This window comes from Leptodactylus fuscus, chromosome 3 (genome assembly GCF_031893055.1).
Source record: "Leptodactylus fuscus isolate aLepFus1 chromosome 3, aLepFus1.hap2, whole genome shotgun sequence".
Classification (NCBI taxonomy): Eukaryota; Metazoa; Chordata; class Amphibia; order Anura; family Leptodactylidae; genus Leptodactylus; species Leptodactylus fuscus.
This window is the reverse complement of record NC_134267.1, coordinates 219,115,469-219,136,471: the sequence shown is the minus strand read 5'-3', so window position 1 is coordinate 219,136,471 and position 21,003 is coordinate 219,115,469. Positions and strand designations below refer to the sequence as shown.

Below are 21,003 nucleotides of genomic sequence, written 5' to 3'. Positions count from 1 at the left end.
CACCCTTCACCCTCCCTGATTTGCTTATCTCAGAAGCCACTGGTCATAAGAATAACATAGGATGTGTAGTGTCTTGACCCCATGGCCCTGGGTCACCCCCTATAGCTACACCCAAGATATGTAATGCTTGGGTAGAATGCAATATTATACAGTATTATATTGTAACACTTTAATTGATACATGCATACCTATATACCTATGGCATATCCTGACCCAAATACATGCTAAATAGAAGTACAAGGCTTCCGCCCGAAATGCAGCAGTGCCAAATACGTAGCGGAGAATTCAAGAACAGCAAAACAATCGCACTCCCCGCTGCAAATAACAATTAGGCCTGTGCAGGATTCCTCCATTCGCACATCAGCCCCAGTGAATTGATACATTTGCCTTATCATGATTCATTTATCTTTTATGGGAATTTGGCACAGAAGATTCCCTTTTGTCTGCGTTTTGTGAATAAATCATTTTAGATGCAGAGTGTAGAGATTTCATCCGAGGAAGGAGTGGCGTTTCGGATGTTGGAGTGTGATCGCTCGGTATTAACGGCGTGACCTTCATGATGCACATTGTGAGGAATCTTACTAACAGTGATACGACGGTTACACAAAGTTCTGTAGTTCAATGGGGGGGGGGGTGAGGGAGTGCGGCCTTCGGGGGAATTGCAGGGCATAGTACAGACTGCTACAATAGACAAGGCTATGCTGTAGTGCTTTGAAAGCTCTGTTTTTTTATGTATAAGGTCATGGGATACATAAGGACAATAAATGTTCATCCAGTCAATAATGAATTCGCTTTACAAGGTCCCACTAGCCAACCAGGACAAATACAAGTGGGTTGTCCAAAGAGCTGACACTATAATGGACCGAACCAGTCACAATAGTCCAAGATGCGATTAAATGGGGCATTTATCCATTTAGTATGGTGAACCCATCAAATATTTGTATTAAAAAGTGTCTTGTGCCCCACACCCCTGGAAACTATATGGCACAACCTTTTGACCAACTATATTAGTCGTATGACCACTATGTTCTCCAGGTGAAATTTATTGACCTATGACTATGAATAAGTGTGTACCCCCATACTGTTCTTGGCCAATGACTTTTCCCTGCATGTTTGATCCCAAACTACAATTCTGTTTTCCCTTTAAAACTTTAACCCCCCTTGACAATAATGAGACTGTTCATTGTTATGGCTGTATTTCCCCCACCCTGGTTTCTAAATGGACTGTATTTTATCCAGAGAACTAGGTCCAAGAGTAGCAAGATTCTAAATTCACAGAAAAAAGGAACACTCTTGGAGCATACTTACTGTTCAAGATGGTAAAATAGGGATGTCTACGTCGCAATCCCTACTCTGACCCCGGACACTCCCTCTGCCACGCAGCCTCCCCTAAGCCAGATGGGACCATTCACTTTGGGGTAGGGTTTCGCTAACTATGCTTCGTTTTCAGGTCAGGGCTGCCCAAATTTGCTAGGCCTGTTGCCAAACATTAGGGACTTTTCTACCAGGTTTGGGACTTGGCAGGATAAATGTGCAGTCCATAAAACTCTTTTTCCAGGTAACCCCAATGTTACATGTAGGATTACCAAATAATGAGTGTAAAAGCCTTTATACCCTTAGCGAAGTTTTGATAATGCTAATCAGTGGTTTAACTAGGATTGGGGAGAACTTTTGACATGGCCCCCTCCTGACCGACTGTTGCCAAAGACCCCGACCAACCGACATCCAACCCCCAATGCACAATTACTCCCCATAGTGATCCCTGCACATAGTATTATGCCCCATAGTGGACCCTGCACACTATTATGTCCCATTGTGGACAAGCATGAACAATTATTATATTCTGGGGTCTTTTCCGAGACCCAGGGGAGGATAAAAACATAAAAAGCACTGTTACTTACCTATCCCCGGCTCCACTGCACTCCTCGCTGATGTCGGCCATCTTCAATGACGTCACATGACCTGGGCCTGAGTCACGACGCATATGGATGCAGGCCCCGGTGATGTGACGTCAAGGACGTCACACTAGTAGGCCCGAAGCCTGGCCGGAGAGGTAAATAAATGGGGCCCGTTACTGGCTGGAGTAACTCTACTGAAAAAAAAACAGCAGTAGCAGATGTCGCCGGGCCCCTTAATGTCCTGGGCCCCGTGGCAGCTGCTACCGCTGCCACCCCAATAGTTACACCACTAATGTAATAAAATTTCAGTTTTAATAAAGCCCTTGCCTGGTCTGCCTGATATAAACACATTACAGAGAGTCTTTCCTTGCTGCCCTCATAAATGCATTGTGCTGTTCTTAAGATGTGAAGACACAGAAGGAATTACATGTTTGTAAATCATACGATTAGTGAGGTGGTGACACCAAAGGCCGCTGTGACGCCGGCTACGACATGAATTCTGTATGAAGTGCCAAGAGAGTCTGTGGAGGAATATAAAATATTTGCCAATTAACTTTTAATGCGGCGCTTGTACCGGGAAGGATTTGTGTGCGGCTCTCCTGAATGTAAGTGACAGATTAGCAAAATTATTTTCTGTTTCAGTCTTGGGGGCTGGAAAGTTTCGACAAGGATATCATCCCATAAGAAATAGACCCTGGTGCCAAGTTGATGACTTTAAGGTCCCCTCCAAATGCGAGGACCTTGGGGCTCATTATTTTGTCACTCGGTACTTTAGTGCGCCAATTCAGCTTTGCACAAATTATCTTCAATCACTTCTATAGTCTTCTAGGTAGGGGCATAGCTATTGGGGATCAGGGGGTGACAGTCACTACCAACCTTGGACTACAAAGGGGCCACAAAGGTCAATCTGCCCTTAAAATATACCACTAGGCCCAGGAGCTTAACGTTACGCCTCTGCTTTTAGGCCTCCATTTCTAGGCCTTACTCCTATGTTAGAGTCAGGGCATAGTCTTGCCCATATATTTGCCATTTGCAAAAACCAAAACATCAGAGGAAAGTTTTACCTCCAAGTGATCACCCAGAATCCCAGCCGCAGGACACCTTGTGATCAGCTTATTTTTAGGGGACCCACGCAACAATTTGTTCAAAGGGTTTTTTGGGACCCTGAGATTGGAAACCTTTTCTTAGCATAGATCACTAGTATTTCATCAGTGGGGGGGTTGACTTCTGACCCTTGTAACCACTTTTTTAAAGGGGTTTTCCAGGACGACGATATTGATAACCTATCCTTAACATAAGTCATCAATATCAGATCAATGGGGATCCGAATTTCAGCACCTCCACTGATCAGCTGTTGGAAGAAGCTGCATCACTAGAATGTGAGTTACTTCAATTTCTTCCCCTTCTTACGTCCATTATTCATTTGGATAAGGTGCCCACTTATTATCCCCTGACTCTGGTCTATAGTCTATCACCTAGCCAAACCAATTTCCCTATGCTGTGCTGATGAGATCCAACCAGATCAAAACAGCTGGGATTCTGTTCCTTTTGGAATAGATCTACTGGTTTGGCAATAATCCCGCATCATGTTATTAGGCTTATTGAAAAAGTCATGCATGATGTTAAGGGGGCTGTCCTAGAGGCCGCGAACAGAGGCGCTGTTTTCCTAATTACACCCTGGGAAACAGATTTGCATATTCCCCATAATCCCCTAGTGGAGCAAAAATGGCTTGTAAGTCTCCATACGCCTGTAAAGGTGCCCACTCCTCAAGGAGTGTTATTATCCCCTGACCCTGATTATATTCTATATTATATTAAATTACATGATGCTCTACATATTTCATTCTATTATATTACAGTATAGCACAGCACCGTGTGTAACAAGACATTATAGAGTATTCTAAGTTTATTACGTTATCTAATGTTACATCACTAAATGACATTCTATTTTGTCATATTGTAGTATATTGTATTACATGCTTAGTAGGCTTTATTACATTATATCTTATTGTATTATATCATATTAGACCCAATTAGACCAAATACTAGATTGCATTATGTATATTACATTATAGGACATCATCTAGTGTGTTATATTTATTTCTATTATGAAGTGTTACTGTACAGTACTGTATATTATATTACAGTATATTGTAAAGATTGTGTTATAGCATAGTATATCATCTTGTAATACATTAGGTTATCTTTTACTGTCATATAAAGAACCTGGAATAAATCGTAAAGCAGAATAAAATAAACATTTCTCTTGACAAGCGACACGTAGATTTATATCGTAATATTAGATTTTGCTTGTTATTAGTTTTATAGGTCAAGGTTAGAAGACCTTGTAATGTTTATGGACAATATTCAGTACCCCGTAGGAGTCAATTTATGCTTTCTTACTTTAATGATTCCTTAAATCGATTTATGGCGTGGCATTATGTAATGAATCCCTGAGCATAATACTGAAGATTATTCTCTACTAGCTTCTGCCCACGACTTCGTCTGCGGGTTGTTGGCGTTGAAGATCCGCCTATATTCAGCAAATTGCTGCTGTCGATGGTTTGTCTGCTCTGGCATTTTGGCAGCTCGCAAGCTGTCCTGTTGCTGAACTAGTTCCTCACACTGTGCCTGTGATTGTTCTGGCATCCCAGCAGCTTGCTGGGACGCCATATAATGAGCATGTTGTTGGTGTTGATGATCCGCCTGCTCTGGCGTTTCGACAGCTGTCAAGCTGGCCTGCCGCTGAACTTGCTCCTCGTGCTGTGCCTTTGATTGTCCTGGTATGTCAGCAGCTCGCTGGGACGCCATATAATGAGCGTGTTTTTGGCATTGATGATCCGCATGCTCCGGCATTCAGCTGGCCTGCCGCTGAACTTGTTTCTTGCACTGTGCCTGTGATTGTTCTGGCATCTCAGCACCTCGCTGGAATGTCCTATAAATAAACGTGTTGTTGGTGTTGATGGTCCGCCTGCTGCGACGTTTCAGCAGCTGTCAAGCTGGCCTGCCGCTGAACTCATTCCTTGAGCTGTGCCCGTGAGTGTTCCAGTATCTCAGCAGCTCGTTGTGACGCCATATAATGCATGTGTTGTTGGCAGGGCTATCTGCAGGGCTGGGTTGATATGCTGGTTATGGTGACACTAGCCTATCTATCTGCAGGGCTGGGGTGATATGCTGGGTCTGGTGACACTAACCTATCTATCTGCAGGACTGGGTTCTGGAGACAGACTCCCCTTTTGTTGGCTTTTGCTTACCTACATATGATTATATAGTAGAGCGAGTTGCAGTGTGACCAGAGTAAAGGACCCTGGTAAGTAAAGTAATAATTATTCAGACACTCACCCGCCTGTACTTAAGTAGTCTTTATCAGAAAGGAGCAGCACGACTATCTTAATAGAAATTATTTTCTGACACCCCAGGAGCCCACTGTGGTCACTGCGTGATGAATTATCTTTGACATCCCATATGTATTCAGTATAACCATCAGTGAAGGGCCATGTTGTATGCGCGAGTGCTGCAATGAATTAGACAATGCTCTAGCGCTTTTATTTCTGGAGTTTATGAAAGATGACAATCCCAGGGAAGATGATTCTTGTCAATTGGAGAATGTTCATTAAAAAACACGCAGATGAGGAGGGGTCGCTCTGTGAAAGTCCATTCTGGAATATTTGTAGTAAGGAAACTTTGTTAGTGTGTATGCTAGAGGAGGAATGCTATTGTGGCTGCAACTCAGTCTTGGTGTAAAATGCACCGAATCTAGTGCATTTTTTTTTACATATTTCCACACATCTATTATTAGATTTTCTTGAGAATGTGGTGTCGAAAGGGACAAAGCCAAATTGTGGCAAAACATTAAAGTGGAATATTGGACCGAACTAAGCAAATTACTAGGTGTTATGAAGTGAGATTAGACAGTCTATAGATCCATTAGATGTATCATCCATCATCAGCCACTGTGATAAATCTGACAGATTTTGAGACTGCCTGTCAAATGTAATTACAATACTATTGTACTCTATATAAGGTACATAATTACTATAATATGGAATATACTATATTGTTGCTTATGGACAAGAATGTATCTTCTATAATACTATCCACGATGTAAAAGAATATAACTACTATAATACTGCTCCTATGTACAAGAATATAACTACTATAATACTGTCCCATTGTAAAATAATATAAATACTATAATACTGCCACTATGTATAAGAATATAACTACTATAATACTACCTCCTATGTACAAGAATATAACTACTATAATACTGCCACTATGTACAAGAATATAACTACTATAATACTGCTCCTATGTACAAGAATATAACTACTATAATACTGCCCCTATGTACAAGAATATAACTACTATAATACTGCTCCTATGTACAAGAATATACCTACTATAATACTGCAGTATGTACAAGAATATAACTGCTATAATACTACTCCTATGTACAAGGATATAACTACTATAATACTGCTGCTATGTACAAGAATATAACTACTATAATACTTCCCCTATGTACAAGAATATAACTACTATAATACTGCCCCTATGTACAAGAATATAACTACTATAATACTGCTCCTATGTACAAGAATATAACTACTATAATACTGCTCCTATGTTCAAGAATATACCTACTATAATACTGCAGTATGTACAAGAATATAACTGCTATAATACTACTCCTATGTACAAGAATATAACTACTATAATACTGCCCCTATGTACAAGAATATAACTACTATAATACTGCTCCTATGTACAAGAATATACCTACTATAATACTGCAGTATGTACAAGAATATAACTGCTATAATACTACTCCTATGTACAAGAATATAACTACTATAATACTGCCCCTATGTATAAGAATATAACTACTATAATACTGCTCCTATGTACAAGAATATAACTACTATAATACTATTCCTATGTACAAGAATATAACTACTATAATACTACCTCCTATGTACAAGAATATAACTACTATAATACTGCCCCTATGTACAAGAATATAACTACTATAATACTGCTCCTATGTACAAGAATATACCTACTATAATACTGCAGTATGTACAAGAATATAACTGCTATAATACTACTCCTATGTACAAGAATATAACTACTATAATACTGCTCCTATGTACAAAAATACAACTACTATAATACTGCTCCTATGTACAAGAATATAACTACTATAATACTACCCCTATATACAAGAATATAACTACTATAATACTTATCCTATGTACAAGAATATAACTACTATAATACTGCCCCTATATACAAGAATATAACTACTATAATACTGCTCCTATGTACAAGAATATAACTACTATAATACTGCTCCTATGTACAAGAATATAACTACTATAATACTACTCCTATGTACAAGAATATAACTACTATAATACTTCTTCTATGTACAAGAATATAACTACTATAATACTGTTCCTATGTACAAGAATATAACTACTATAATACTGCTCCTATGTACAGGAATATAACTACTATAATACTGCCTCCTATGTACAAGAATATAACTACTATAATACTTCTTCTATGTACAAGAATATAACTACTATAATACTGTTCCTATGTACAAGAATATAACTACTATAATACTACTTCCGATGTACAAGAATATAACTGCTATAATACTAGCTCCTATGTACAAGAATATAACTGCTATAATACTAGCTCCTATGTACAAGAATATAACTGCTATAATACTGCTCCTATGTACAAGAATATAACTACTATAATACTGCTCCTATGTACAAGAATATAACTGCTATAATACTGCTCCTATGTACAAGAATATAACTACTATAATACTGCCTCCTATGTACAAGAATATAACTACTATAATACTGCTCCTATGTACAAGAATCTAGCTACTATAATGCCATCTATGTACACTATTATAACACTGCACTCTACCTATAGGAATATAACTACTACAATACGGTAACATGAGCAGTTACCCTGCAGCGTCAATACAAAGAAAATGAAGCATTACATGGCGCTCCTTGAATTCAGTGTGCTCTCCGTATAACCTATGGGCACGGCGGGTTCTCCAGGGTAAAGATGCTCTTTGTTCTTGCTCTCTGCTCCAATTAATTGATAGACTCCCGAATAGGCGCCCCCGTCTATTAGCTCAGAATGCCTTAATAGGGTATTTGAGAATGGTTTTGGGAAATCAGACATTCCCTTTAAATGAAAAAAGCAGAGTATTAGTCTTTGAGAATCTGTTATTTGCTACAAGTGGATTTAGGATTCGGCTTCTTCCACACTCAGATTAGAGAGAATCTAAACATATTTATAGACTGTAAACTAATTCACTTTGCTCTTTTTCTTTTGCCTTTCCTCCGAGAATTCATTTGCTCCTTTTATTTGGCAGAGGTTCCACTTTACTTAAAGAGAAAATCTGAGGGATTATGTGCAAACCGCAGGTTGTCTTTGTTAGTAAACTGCAGCTTTTTCGCAGACTTTTCTGGGGGGTTTTTTCTCTTATTTCCACACAAATTCTTCTTTATTTGACCCTGAGCTAAATCCAATCACGGTAAACTTGTGGCACCGAGAAAAGCAACGTCTTGAATCAACAAAACCTTCTCTTGGCTCCACAGAGGAACATCTCCTAATGCTCGGAGACATTAGCAGAAGTGAATTAACTTTACACATCCCTACAAAAAAAAAAGGCAGAGGAAAAAAAGGGAACAACCGGGGAGTTTTTGGAAGGCTTTTAGCAAAAACTTGCCTTACAATGTCAAGAAGAAAGCCATGTGCTCTTGGTATTATCATATCAAAAAGTTACTTCATTATATTTCCAAAAAGTTTATTACAGAAGTTTACTTTAAACCTGAAAGCTTTGTAAGCCAAGTCCTTAAGAACTTCGTGAAGAAGTTTTTGACCCTCCATTTTTGGTGTTATGTTCGCATGGGTTATTGTGGTGTTATTTGGATCACCATAACCAACATGGCAATGTTGACCAGACCTGACCCAAGCTTTCTACGAGACAACCTAAAGAGGATTCTCCCTAGCTGAATAAGTCAGTTGAGTAGGGTACTTGGTGAGGAAATAACAAAATGGAGGATTTGCGCTTCCTGTAGGGGGAACTCAATTGGATAAAATAGTGCGTCTACGTTCCTTCCTCTGGATCGTGCCAACACCACTCTTTCCTTGGTATGGAGGGTGGTGAAAATCAAAGCGAATGTTCTGTCGCTATAGCTGGGGGTTGCAACCACATGGATGCAGGGGTGAATATGGCTGTCTGCCGCCTGAGGAGGCAGGAGGCTGTCTGCCCCAGAGGAGGGGGCGGGGCCGAGCGGAGGGGGCGGGGCCGAACGGAGCGATCGTCTTTAGCAGGCAGAGAGCAGGCACGGAGAGGACCTACTCTCTGCCTGAGCGTGAGGGGCGACCGCTGGAGCAGCGCTGCTCCAGCGGCTTCCCCAATCCACCGCTCAGTGACAGTGACCCTAAGCCAATCCAGGACAGCTTGTCCTGGACTGGCTTAGGTCAGCAAAAATGCCACCCTCTCCGTGGCCCTGGCATAGCACCGCCTGAAGTGGTCGCCTCATGGGAGGTGCGGCACTGCATGAATGACAGCCGTCACTAAGGAACGCTGTATATAGACACCATGAAAACCAGTAGAATCTGAAGAATTCTACCAAAAAAAATGTGTGGGCCCACACTCCCTTAAAGATGGCAATCAGAGAGATGGATAACGAGGATAAGGCTTTATTGGAAGATGATCGTTATCATCTCTCCAGTTGCCATCTTTAAGGGATCGTGTGCCCATGCAGGTTTTTTGGTAGAATTCTTCAGATTCTGCTGTTTTGCTTGGTGTCAGTTGAGTGGGCCAATAGGAAAATTTCAGGAAAAATTCCGTTTTAACCAGAGGTATATACACCCCTTGTCTTGTTTCAGTTGAACTAAGACGAAGGTAAGGAAGGGCATATTTATACCACATGGAAGAGATGAAGTCCAACGCCAAATAGAGTATAACTTCATAAAACCAGTCATAGTTGGGCATTGGTGTTTTTGAGGATCCTTTGGATTTCTGGTGGACCAATCGAACCCTGTAGTAAACCAATTGTAGTGAACAAGTTTAGGTTTGGGATAGTCATAATAATATATTCTGCTTATCTAATACCTATAAAACATCTTTACTGGACCTGTAATGGGAGTGTCCAGAAGATTACCTTAGACGACCTTGCTATTTGTCAGACATCCGAGCAATCTTGTCTGAGGAATCTTGAAGTATCCTTAAATATTTGACTTGATTCCTCATGCGATTGTTGTATCCATGTTCCCATTTAACAGCCAAGTCAAATGTTTTTGTGTTTGCTTAAGATTTTATGGTTCTTTAGTTTGGATTCTATAACCTTGGAACCAGGACCGTCCCATATCCATGTCTTTAACCGGCCAAAATCAACATTTGTCTTCTAGTTTGATGGAGCTATTGTATAACTATAAAGCCTATAAGTAAATAGATGAAGTCTTGGGAAAATATGACAAGCTCTCAGGGAATTCTGGGGGCTACATCTTTTCGAAATAGCTTATTATACACTTGGAGGAACGTCAATAGGCCTCTGGCTTTTCCTACATTTGGCAGATCCTCGGCTAGAACGGGCCTTAACCTTTGACACCAATCATTTATTCTTTGTAAACTTCTGCTCCCTAAACTGCTTTCTGCATATTGATTTCCTCTCCCACTGTCGATATAAGCTGTATCATAGCCTAAGGATGTCCCCCAGGCAGTCTCCGAGAAATTCCCTACTTTCCAATACTTATTCATTACTGGCTTCTTAGCGTTCCCTACGTGCAGCCATACATGTTCTAATAGATACATAATAACTAAGGCCAAAAACATCCAAAAAGTTGACCTTATTAGGTTACGTTTTTATTTTCAAGCTGAATTTAAATTTTTGATTTTTTTTTCCCCAAAACAGAAATTTGTCCCAATTCTACGCCCTAATCATTCCATGTTATGCCAATATTCTAGGTTATTGGAACACATATGGTGACGCAGACTGGTAATTTTGCAGTGTTCGGAACGTGTTCGGGTCTTGTTCACTACAGTCATCATGACAAAAATTCAATTTCCTTCCTCCTAATATGTGTATCTTTGCCTCAAGCCCTGGCTCCGAATTGTCCACATTTATTCTCATCAATGCAAATGTAGCTTTAGGTTTACGAAGAACGTAATTGTGTTTCTATTAACCATGTCTTGTCTATGTTGATAAGATCTTGGTGATGAGGTGTTACGTGCACATTAGAGATGAGCGAGTAGTATTCCATCAAATACCTCGCCGTCATAGGAATGCGTGTAAGCGGCTGAACACCAATGGGTTAAGCGCCTTGAATATTCGATGCGCTTAACCCCTTGGTGTTCGTCAGCTTACACGCATTCCTATAGGGGCAAGGTATTCGATGGAATACTACTTGCTCACCTCTAGTGCACATCCATCTCTTGTATACCAGGCAAGAGGAAACAGTAGACGGATACGGACCTGAAAAGCGGCAAAAACAAATGTGCCATATAGATGTGTCCACCTTTACCTTTCACAAATTTCATTAAACACTCCAATTTCTCACAATGTTATCAACTAGCAAACCCTTGACGGGCTGCAATTCACATCATGACCACTGGTTGGCCACAAGTAGATAGTGTCTACATATAGTAGAAACAAAATCACATGTTTTTTCAAAGCTGGTTATCTCGTGATATTGATCTTGGGATAAGTCGTGACAAGAGGAAAGGCAAGGAATGACAGTCCTCAGTTTTTATGATATGGAGCCGCCATTTTTTTTTACCATAGAAGATGAAAATTTACGTCCCATTGTAGAAGTATTTTTTTATAATATAAAATGTTTATAAAAAATTTTAATATACGCCTTATATCAAATTCCACTCCCCAATTCTACATGTGACTTAGATGATTTCTGCACTATTTTTGCTACGTGTACTCTATTTTTATGCAAGTTATCGATTTTTTTGCGTCCTCCCGATCTATTTTTTTGCCTTTATGGTATACGCAGCCTCAAGAGGTACAAATTGATTTTGAGTACAGAGCCGGTGACCATCTGTCAATAAGAGATCACTTGATGACGGCCCCCCAGGGTTATTGCCACATTAATACATATTAATATTGATGCGGTTGCTGTTGTTGCCGTACCCTTCAGATTGCGTATTTCGACTGATTTTTGTTGCAACATTAACAGGTTGTACTTGGTCCAAACAACAAGACTTCTTCAGAAACAGGACCATAGCTGTCCAAGAGTTGTCTGGTGTTGTATCTCAGCTCCCTAGAGGTTAATAGTGCTGAGCTGCAATACCACACAAAACCTTTGGAAAGGTGGGGCGCTGTTTTTAAAATAAAGTAGACAATTTTTTTTATTCCTGAACTCTTTTAAAGGACATGTGAAAATTGGACAACTTCCTTATGTTATGATAAACCGATCACTCAGCTACCTGGCCCAATGTCAGAAGTCTGACCCTCCCATGATCAAAAATTAATGGCCTAGCTTAAAACAATTTTCCGTTGTCTGTTTTTTTCTTCGCATGCTGAGAAAGCAGAACCAAAAAAAAGACTGTATTTGGTAACAGATAAATTTTTGGCCATTTTTACTATACTTAAAAAATATCCGCATTAATATCTGTGAGGGCGGGTTCATGCCTGCGCCCGGTTTCCATCTTCTGCCCGATAAGCTGGACAAGAGACGGAAACCAGCGGTCAGTTTTTAAATCCATTCATTTGAATGGGTTTACAAAGTGTCCACCCGTGAGCGTCTTCTGGTCTCCGCGGCGAAACCGTTTTTTTTTTTTTTTTAACCAGACACAAAGTCGGACATGCAAGGCTTTGTGTCCGGTTAAAAAGTAAAACGGTTTCACTGTGGAGACCAGAAGACGCTCACGGGCGGATACCGACTGCCGGGTTTCCGACTCCTGTCAGGGTTTCTTGGGCAGTAGACGGAAACCCACAAAGCGGAGACCGGGCGCAGATGTGAACTCACCCCTAGCCAGCGCCGCACCTCCCATGAGGCGACCTGAAGCGACTGCTATGCCAGGGCCCCGGGGGGGGGGGGGGGGGGGGCGGCATTTTTGCTTACCTAAGCCAGTCCAGGACAAGCTGTCCTGGACTGGCTTAGCATCACCGTCTCGGCAGCCCGGCACGGGAAGCGAGTGGTGGATTGGGGAGGCCCTGTGGACGCAGCGCTGCTCCAGTGGCCTCCCCTCACGCTCAGGCAGAGAGCAGGTCCTCTCCCTGCCTGCTCTCTGCCTGCTAACGCTGCTCCACCCCGCCCCACCCCCCTCTGCTCCGCCCCCTCCTCCCGGGGAGGAGGGGGGGCGGCTTTCTGTCGTCCGCCTCGGGCGGCAAAAAAGGTAGGTTCACCCCTGCCCCTAGCGGCCAATTACTATCCTTTATGATAGACATCCTTGTTATTTTCTTAACGAACCCTATCATAACAGACTTCCTTAGTAGTGTGAACCTCAAAAATTGCAGGATTTAGTATTTTTGTAAATATGACACCAAAAATTAGAAAGAAAATTATCAAAAATTCTAAAAAAATATGTTTATACCTAAAAACTTGGTTTCAAAAATAGGCAATTTTTTTTAGAGTTCTGTTGCATTCAAGGATATGGCACCTGTTGACCTGAGATGTCAGCCATTACGAATACATTCTCTGCACCCATAGGGATATTGTTATTAGTTTATGTATCCTGTTTGTTTTTGGATGCACACTACTCGCCCCGCCCGTTGGCTCGCACCATCCACTACTTTAGTACATACTGTACTATGTGTTGTTTATTGAGCCGAGACACTGAAGTATCTTCTGTAATAATAAAAAGTGAATCATTGCTTTTGTTAAACCAAAGCAGCCGCCAATTTCACACCAAGATTCAAGTTGATTTACGTTCGGCACAAAAAAATAAAGGATTATAGAATATGAAAACGCGTGGAGCCCATAGGATGAAATAGTCTTCTGGCTCCATTCTGAGCATGACAAAAGGCGCTGTTATTTCACAAGTGTTCTCATCATCTCCTCGCTCTCCGGAGTACACTGACCCATTTCACAACAGAATAATTAGCCTTTCAGGCACTGCCATGTTTCCATTAAATATATATAAGCTCGCCGGCTGACATTTACTTACCTAAGCTTTGTAATGATACACTGCAAGATTTCTGTTGCTTCACTTTTTTTCAAAGCTTAGCAAAAGCAGAGATGAAATGTTCAGAACTTTAATTAACCCCGTGTGCGGTGATCGCTGCTAAGGCCATCTCGGAGTGAAGGTATTTGACATCCTTCTATACATGGGGTAATGCAATAAACGGGATACTTTGTTATTAGAAATTGTCTAATCATCTTGCCGTTGGTCACGGGAGGCCTTTTGGACTTCTTGTTGGGACAGTGTTCTCGTTCCCTCACAGAGGTCCTGACGAGACACTCTCCTGATGCCGATGTTCTCGTTCCCTCGCAGAGGTCCTGACCAGACACTCTCCTGATGCCGATATTCTCGATCCCTCATGGAGGTCCTGATCAGACAACCTCCTGATCCCAATGTTCTCCTTCCCTCATGGAGGTCCTGACAAGACAACCTCTGGATGCCAATATTCTTCTTCACTCACAGAGGTCCTGACCAGACAACCTCCTGATGCGAGCGGACCAGGGCCAGTGCCAAGAGATTGTTTGTGGCAGAGAATTATGAGACTAAATTGAAGACTGGTGTCCACTGGAGTTTGTACTTATTTAGGGGGTCTGAATTTCTTGATGCAGTCTGGTCTGAGGTCTGTATTTGTTTAGGGTATCTGGTTTTGGGTCTGCATCTATGTAGGTGCTATGGTCTAGGGTCTGGAATTATTTGGGTCTGGTCTCGGATCTGTATTTGTCTAGGGTCTGTATTAATGAGGTCTGGTCAAGGTTGTGAATTTATTTAGGGGTCTGGGGTCTGTATTTATTAGGGTCTGGGTACTGTATTTATTAGGTGGTCTAGCCCTGGATCTGAATGTATTTGGGTTCTGGTCTTGGGTCTGCACTTGTTTAGGAATCTGGACTGAGGTCTGTATTTGTGTAGAGGTCTGGTCTGGGGTCTGATTTATTTATGGATGTAATGGAGGGGTCTATATTTGTCTGACTACAATGAAGTTGATGTCACCCTTTGAGAATACACTGACTTGTATCCAGGCCACATCTGTGTTCAGGGTTCCGTTCAGGGAGTCCACTTGGGGACCTCCAAAATGGAAACCTATCCGCATAAACAGGTGGTTACCTAAGGAAACCCACGTACCCCATAGACTGTTCGGATTCCGCTTTAAATGCGGAATGAAAAGTGCTGTTTGCAGAACTAGGGGAATGAAACGCAGATGTGACCCGGGCCTAATAATAGTAAACATCAATGTGACACTAAATCTTAAATTATTGCGACCATGCTGGACATTGTACAATATGAGCTCTTCGCACAATCTGCCACCATAAACACTGACCATATGTTCTAAAATCTGCCCCATAGCATCAATACTACCTCTAGAAAAGGCAAATCTTGAACCGAGTGGAAAAAAATGAGAATTGGCTAGGGAAATGTTGTAAGGACCATTATACAGGACCACTGTGGATAATGATATCTACGGACCATTTGAATTGTAGGACTTTTGCCTGAAATTCCCCGTTGAGACATCAGTTGCATTTTGTAATACCCTTCCTCTAAAAGTAAAAAACTTTCTAGACTTATTTTCTCCACCATTACAGTCAATTCTAAAGAAACTCAACTGGGGATTTCACGCAGATTTCCTATTTCGGAGTTATGTCATAGCCTCGTAGAATACGGTATGGCCAAGATAAAATGAGACCATCTTCGATCGAGTTTTCGGAACAATAACCAAGGCCGACAGTCGCCCTTCTAAAGAGATAATATTGTCCACCACGTCCTTAATAAACCAACCATTGGGTAAAGTTTTTGTATATTGCAACCATGTGCTAGGTTGTTGTCACTTTTGCTCCGATATCACCCATCTCCCGGCAAAGCCTTCCACATCAAGGCGGAATACCCAAGGTAGGTTCTCTTATTGTCGTTCACTTGTTACTGGATATGATGAGGTCATCCATATGCTTCCATCACCTACCACTCTTCCCTTCTCTAGAGAGCTGTGGCCCCTAATGATTTAGAGGAAGGAGCCTTGTACTTTCCAATTCTTCTACCACTTGTTTATCTGATTTGGTCGAGGTGGATTGTTTGTTCCCAGAAATTAATTACACAAACTGTAATTGATTTGTTTATAAATAATTGTTTCCATTAAATATAATTGCCTTGCATTGATGTACGCTGAATATTAACTTTTCTGCAAATACACGCGAGCCAAGATCTATTGTTCCCACAGGTCTTTAATCCTTTTGAAACACAACCTGCTCATACTGTGCCTCATAATGTAATGTTTACCCGGTAAGACCCAAAAGCATTGAATAGAATTTGCAAACGGACAAGCGTTTCAAAGTCTTGCCACATTTCTTTCTGTTTAATTTTTTTCTCCCCACATGTATTAACAATAGCAATATAATGACAATGTATTTCATTCCCACTGGTATGTATATTGTATACTTTAAGGTTATTACGCTGTGTGTCTTACTGCCCATTTTTGCTTTATTTTATTGTGGATTTATTTTATTTCGCACATGGTGTCTGTGACCTATCTTGCCATTCAGTCTTGCCGAGTAAAAGAGACGTTACTATGTATGTGTCTGTAGAGAGAGCGATAATCCAAGACAACCATCATGCACTTACGTGTAGGTGCTGCCCTGAGGCAACCAATCAAATCTGTTTCACCTCCAACACCAGTTCCAACTCTTTGCATCGTCTTTCCACTGATTCCTGAACAGTTGGAATTTTTTCTCTAGCCCCCACCATTTCTGAGCAATCAATGCTGTTAGTTTCAGCACCCAATAAAGGGATCCTATCATTAGAATCCATTTTTTTCTAACTAACACATAGGAATAGTCTTAAGAAAGGCTATTCTTCTCCTGCCTTTAGATGTCTACTCCACGCCGCCGATCGGTAGATATTCCGTTTTCCGTCTTCATGCTAATGAGTTCTCTTGCAGCACTGGGGTCGGGCCACAGCGCTCAAAACAGCACTGGGGGCGTCCTGAGTGCTGTGAGAGAACTCTCCAGCGCCGTCCCTATCTTCTTCAGGAACCAGCCTCTACATGTCGTCTTCTGGCCTGGCTTTCAATCTTCTATGCATGCGCAATCTGCTCTGCCAGCGGGCAGAGCCGACTGGACCTGCGCGCAGCCATTTTTTTGAGGCTGCTTACTACAAGAGCTTGCGTAAGTGGCCACAAAAAAATACCCGCGCAGGTGGAGTCAACTTTGCCCACTGGCAGAGCCGATTGTGCAAGATTGAAAGCCAGGCCGGAAGACGACACGTTGAGGCCAATTCCTGAAGAAGATGAAGATGGCGTTGGAGAGTTCTCTTGCAGCACTGGGGACGCTCCCAGTGCTGTTTTAGCGCTGGGGCCCACCCCCAGTGCTGTGAGAGAACTCATTTGCATAAAGATGGAAAACGGAATATCTACTGAACGGCGGCACGGAGAAGACATCTAAAGGTAGGAGAAGAATAGCCTACGTGTTAGTTAGCAAAAAAGGGATTCTAATAATAGGATCCCTTTAAACTTTATACTGTCAGGTGGGTGTTCCTAGACTGGAGCATAGAGTCAAGGATCACCCACCTGACAGTAGAGAGCCTAATGAGTGCTGAAGATAAGAGCATTGATTGCTCAGGAATGGTGGGGACTAGAGAATTTTTTTTTAACTGCATTTTAACAGTTACAGAATCAGTGGAGCAGTGCCTATTGAAGGACACCAAGAGTTGGAACTGTACTAGGTGGTGAAAGGTCCTCTGGTACAGTCAAGAGTGGACTGAGGTTAGACCTGAGGAGGCCTACACGCCCCTTTCCACTCCATTGGTAGATCCTAACATAATAAGTAGAGTGATGTCACCATACCAGGTGCAGTGACGTCACTAGTCGTACCTCAATGGCATACCCAGGCCAGTCTCAGTCTACCCTCTCTAAGCAAACGATTGGTTACTACGGTAGGCACTGGTTGTCCCAGTTTCCTTCAATTGTTTATTCTTCATTTTCTACGTTATAAAAGAAAAAAAAAAAAAGAAAGAAAACATAGCTCATTCTTAATTGGAACCCTGGCAATGTCTGTCTTCTCTGTTCTGCAGAAATGTTGAAGGAACTGAACCAGCAGCGCAGATCGAAAGAGTTTACAGACCTGAAAATTATTGTTGAAGGAAAAGAGTTTGAAGTCCATCAAAATATTCTAGCTTCCTGCAGCTTGTATTTCAAGGACCTGATTAAAAGGTTTGCCTCCCTTCCAGCTGTGATCTGGTCTGTTCTTTTGTAGGGCGCATATGTGTGGCTTTATTTTTTTTTTCTATTTTTTTTTCTATTTTTTATTTTTTTTATTTTTTTTTTTTCCTCCCCTCTCTTGCAGGTCTGTGAAGAATGAATCTCCTTGTCACAGAGCCAGTAGCCATTCTTTCCAGTTTTCTTGAATGTACTTTCCCAATTGAAACCCTTGAATACTTTTGCCTCAGACTCCCGCCGAGTAATTATTTCTGGTGCCCAAGTTTAGCATCAACCACCCACACAAAAGGTTTTTTGTTTTTTTTTTTCCCATTTCTGCCTAAGATAAAACATCCGCCTGACTCTTTTAAAGGTTAAACACATGGCCCCCGGCATTACCATAATTAGAAAGTAGTTCTGACTTTGTTAGCGTCATGCCGATATATAAACAAGCAACAAAAACAGCTAAAAAATACAGGAAACAAAATAACGGCCTTTGGAATAAGTGACATTAAAAGTCCATGTTAATTGATGGCTTCGGCAGTGTTTCGTAGGTCCCCGGTTAATTTCCTCTGCAGCCAATTTATAAAACAATTCCGCTGTCATTATTCTAACGCGGAGCTTAGAGCAAACGCCGCGCATCAAATTAATTGTCTTTAGCGGAGAAAAAAAATACAGATCGCATCAAAAATCAATCGCATGTTCCATTAATTAAATGTAATATCTGCCTAAACAAAGCTGCCGCTGACAGTGAGGTCAGACCATGTAGACAGCTTCTGTCATCTGCCATTTTTTTTTATGATTTATATCCCATTGAGGATTTTTTTTTTTTTAGATTTGCTCATTACCCAGTTTTATGTTTTTGAATTTATTTATTTTTTCCATATCGGATATATACAAAAAAAAAAATCCCTCTTCTAAGACGTGGGCCAGACTAGCACGATAGAGTAGAAAAATGCTGATAGAGTTAATGCCTATTTTTCTCAAGCCTTCAAAAATTAACCCTCGTGCATTCTTTGCTTTGCAGCATTGGCCCTGATCTGAGTGCCAGAGCAGGCGGGTGATAGCCGTGTGCCGCGAAGACCTCATGTTACCGTCGCTTGCTATGAGAAATACTGCTATAAATATAAACTAACGCTGTAGAAGTGACGTTTTCCTTTCAGGAGATTGACCCGTCTGGTCCCTATTTTTGTTTGTTTTTGTATGTGTTCCTATGACCGATCTAGAGAGATGTGTGTATGAAACTCAATCTGATACCATTGACTGTATACTCATTTAACTCTGCGTGGACAATACTTACGGTAGGCCTTGGCCGGTGTATGTTTCCGTGAGTAGTGTTTTTGTATATTTTTGTATTCATCTGTTCGGATGGTTCCCCCCGACCCGGGGCTTAATAATATTCACAGCGGTGCCTGATGGTTGTTATCACTTATAAGTACAGAGGCTACTTATTCCATAGATAATGGATGGAGGCCTCTAGCCTTTTTCTGTAAAAAATAAAAAAGTCTTCCCGCTACTCTGTGTTTATGCTTTCGAAATTCAATTTATTTTATCACTTAGTGGATGAAATTCATCAGTTATTTTGCTCTTCCAGAGTCGAAAAAATATATTGGTACTTTTATCTAGCCGGTCCTCTTCAAATAATTGGAAGAGTGGGCCTTATGTGGACCCTTATGTGGTTTGCTTGTTGCCTTCCCCTTGATAGACATACTGTTTTGAAGACACTGTATCTGTTTTAGTAAATGTGTGCGCTCTTCATTAAAAAAAACAATTCTGGAGCAATTTTTTTAATAAATTTTTGTTGCATCGTTCCTTCAATATTCGTCCTAGAAATTTAAGAACAAATTGGCGACTGGTTGTTACCATTCCCATTGTCTTGTCAATGGGGTGTGTTCCTACGCAGTCTAGAATAGTCCACACTGATTGGACAGTGTGCAACACCCAACTGGCAACACCCATTTGTCAATTTATTCTCTTACTTTTAGGAGGAATAACACAGGAATGGGCGCTTCAGAATTGGCATACCATTAACAAGAGCAAGGTCAGGAAAATAGACAAGTCAACAATGATGAGACTAAAGTTATCATCACATTCACTAGAACTACTTTTTTGTTGTTTTTTTGCAATCGGGGACTAATGAAGCATGGAAAAACCCAGTGCTATTTTTTTTTTCTTTGAATGGGTCTTGTTTTTTATTTTTTTGGTGGGTGGTTGTGGTGGTGATCAGTACTACCTTTTTGGGTTAGCATTTTCTGATAACGATAGATGAAGATTTTTGGGTGGAGTAGCTGTGGCTACTGGGCCCTGAAGGCTAAGGGGCCATAGAATAATCCAATAAAAAGTTTTGATCCAATAAAAAAAAAAAATATATACAAAATATTATACATAGCACATGGTAAGTGGGAATCTTATTACAGACTTTGCATTGGACTGGAGCATAGTAGCTTACTACATATTTTACATGAGAACAAACACAATATTACATTGTAATGTAATAATATAACAGTATAAAGTTATTTCATTCTAATGGTGGCTGAATGACACCAAAATTTTTGCAACCAAAATTTTCTTATTAGCGTTCCAACCACTATATAGATATTAAAAAATAATCAACACACATTTAGTTTACTTTACTTTATCCTTCTTACCACCCTTGTATCCTGAACAGTACTCAAAGACCCAGGGTAGCTCAAATCCATTTTTTAATATACAACCCATTGTCGGAATGTGGGGGTCTCAAGGGG

The 21,003-nt window shown here is 41.0% G+C and overlaps 1 protein-coding gene across 3 annotated transcripts in view; it reads left to right on the top strand.

The window, feature by feature from the left end:
• The window catches only part of KLHL29 (kelch like family member 29), a 748,452-nt gene that overhangs the window by 579,035 nt on the left and 148,414 nt on the right, over positions 1 to 21,003 (top strand). For all 3 annotated transcript variants that reach the window (XR_012715345.1, XM_075269192.1, XM_075269191.1), the window contains exon 7: positions 18,136 to 18,274. Coding sequence is in view for 2 of the 3 variants with exons in the window: in XM_075269192.1 (XP_075125293.1) it covers positions 18,136 to 18,274 (139 nt within the window). In the remaining variant the exon portion in view is untranslated. The remainder of the gene's footprint in view (positions 1 to 18,135; positions 18,275 to 21,003) is intronic.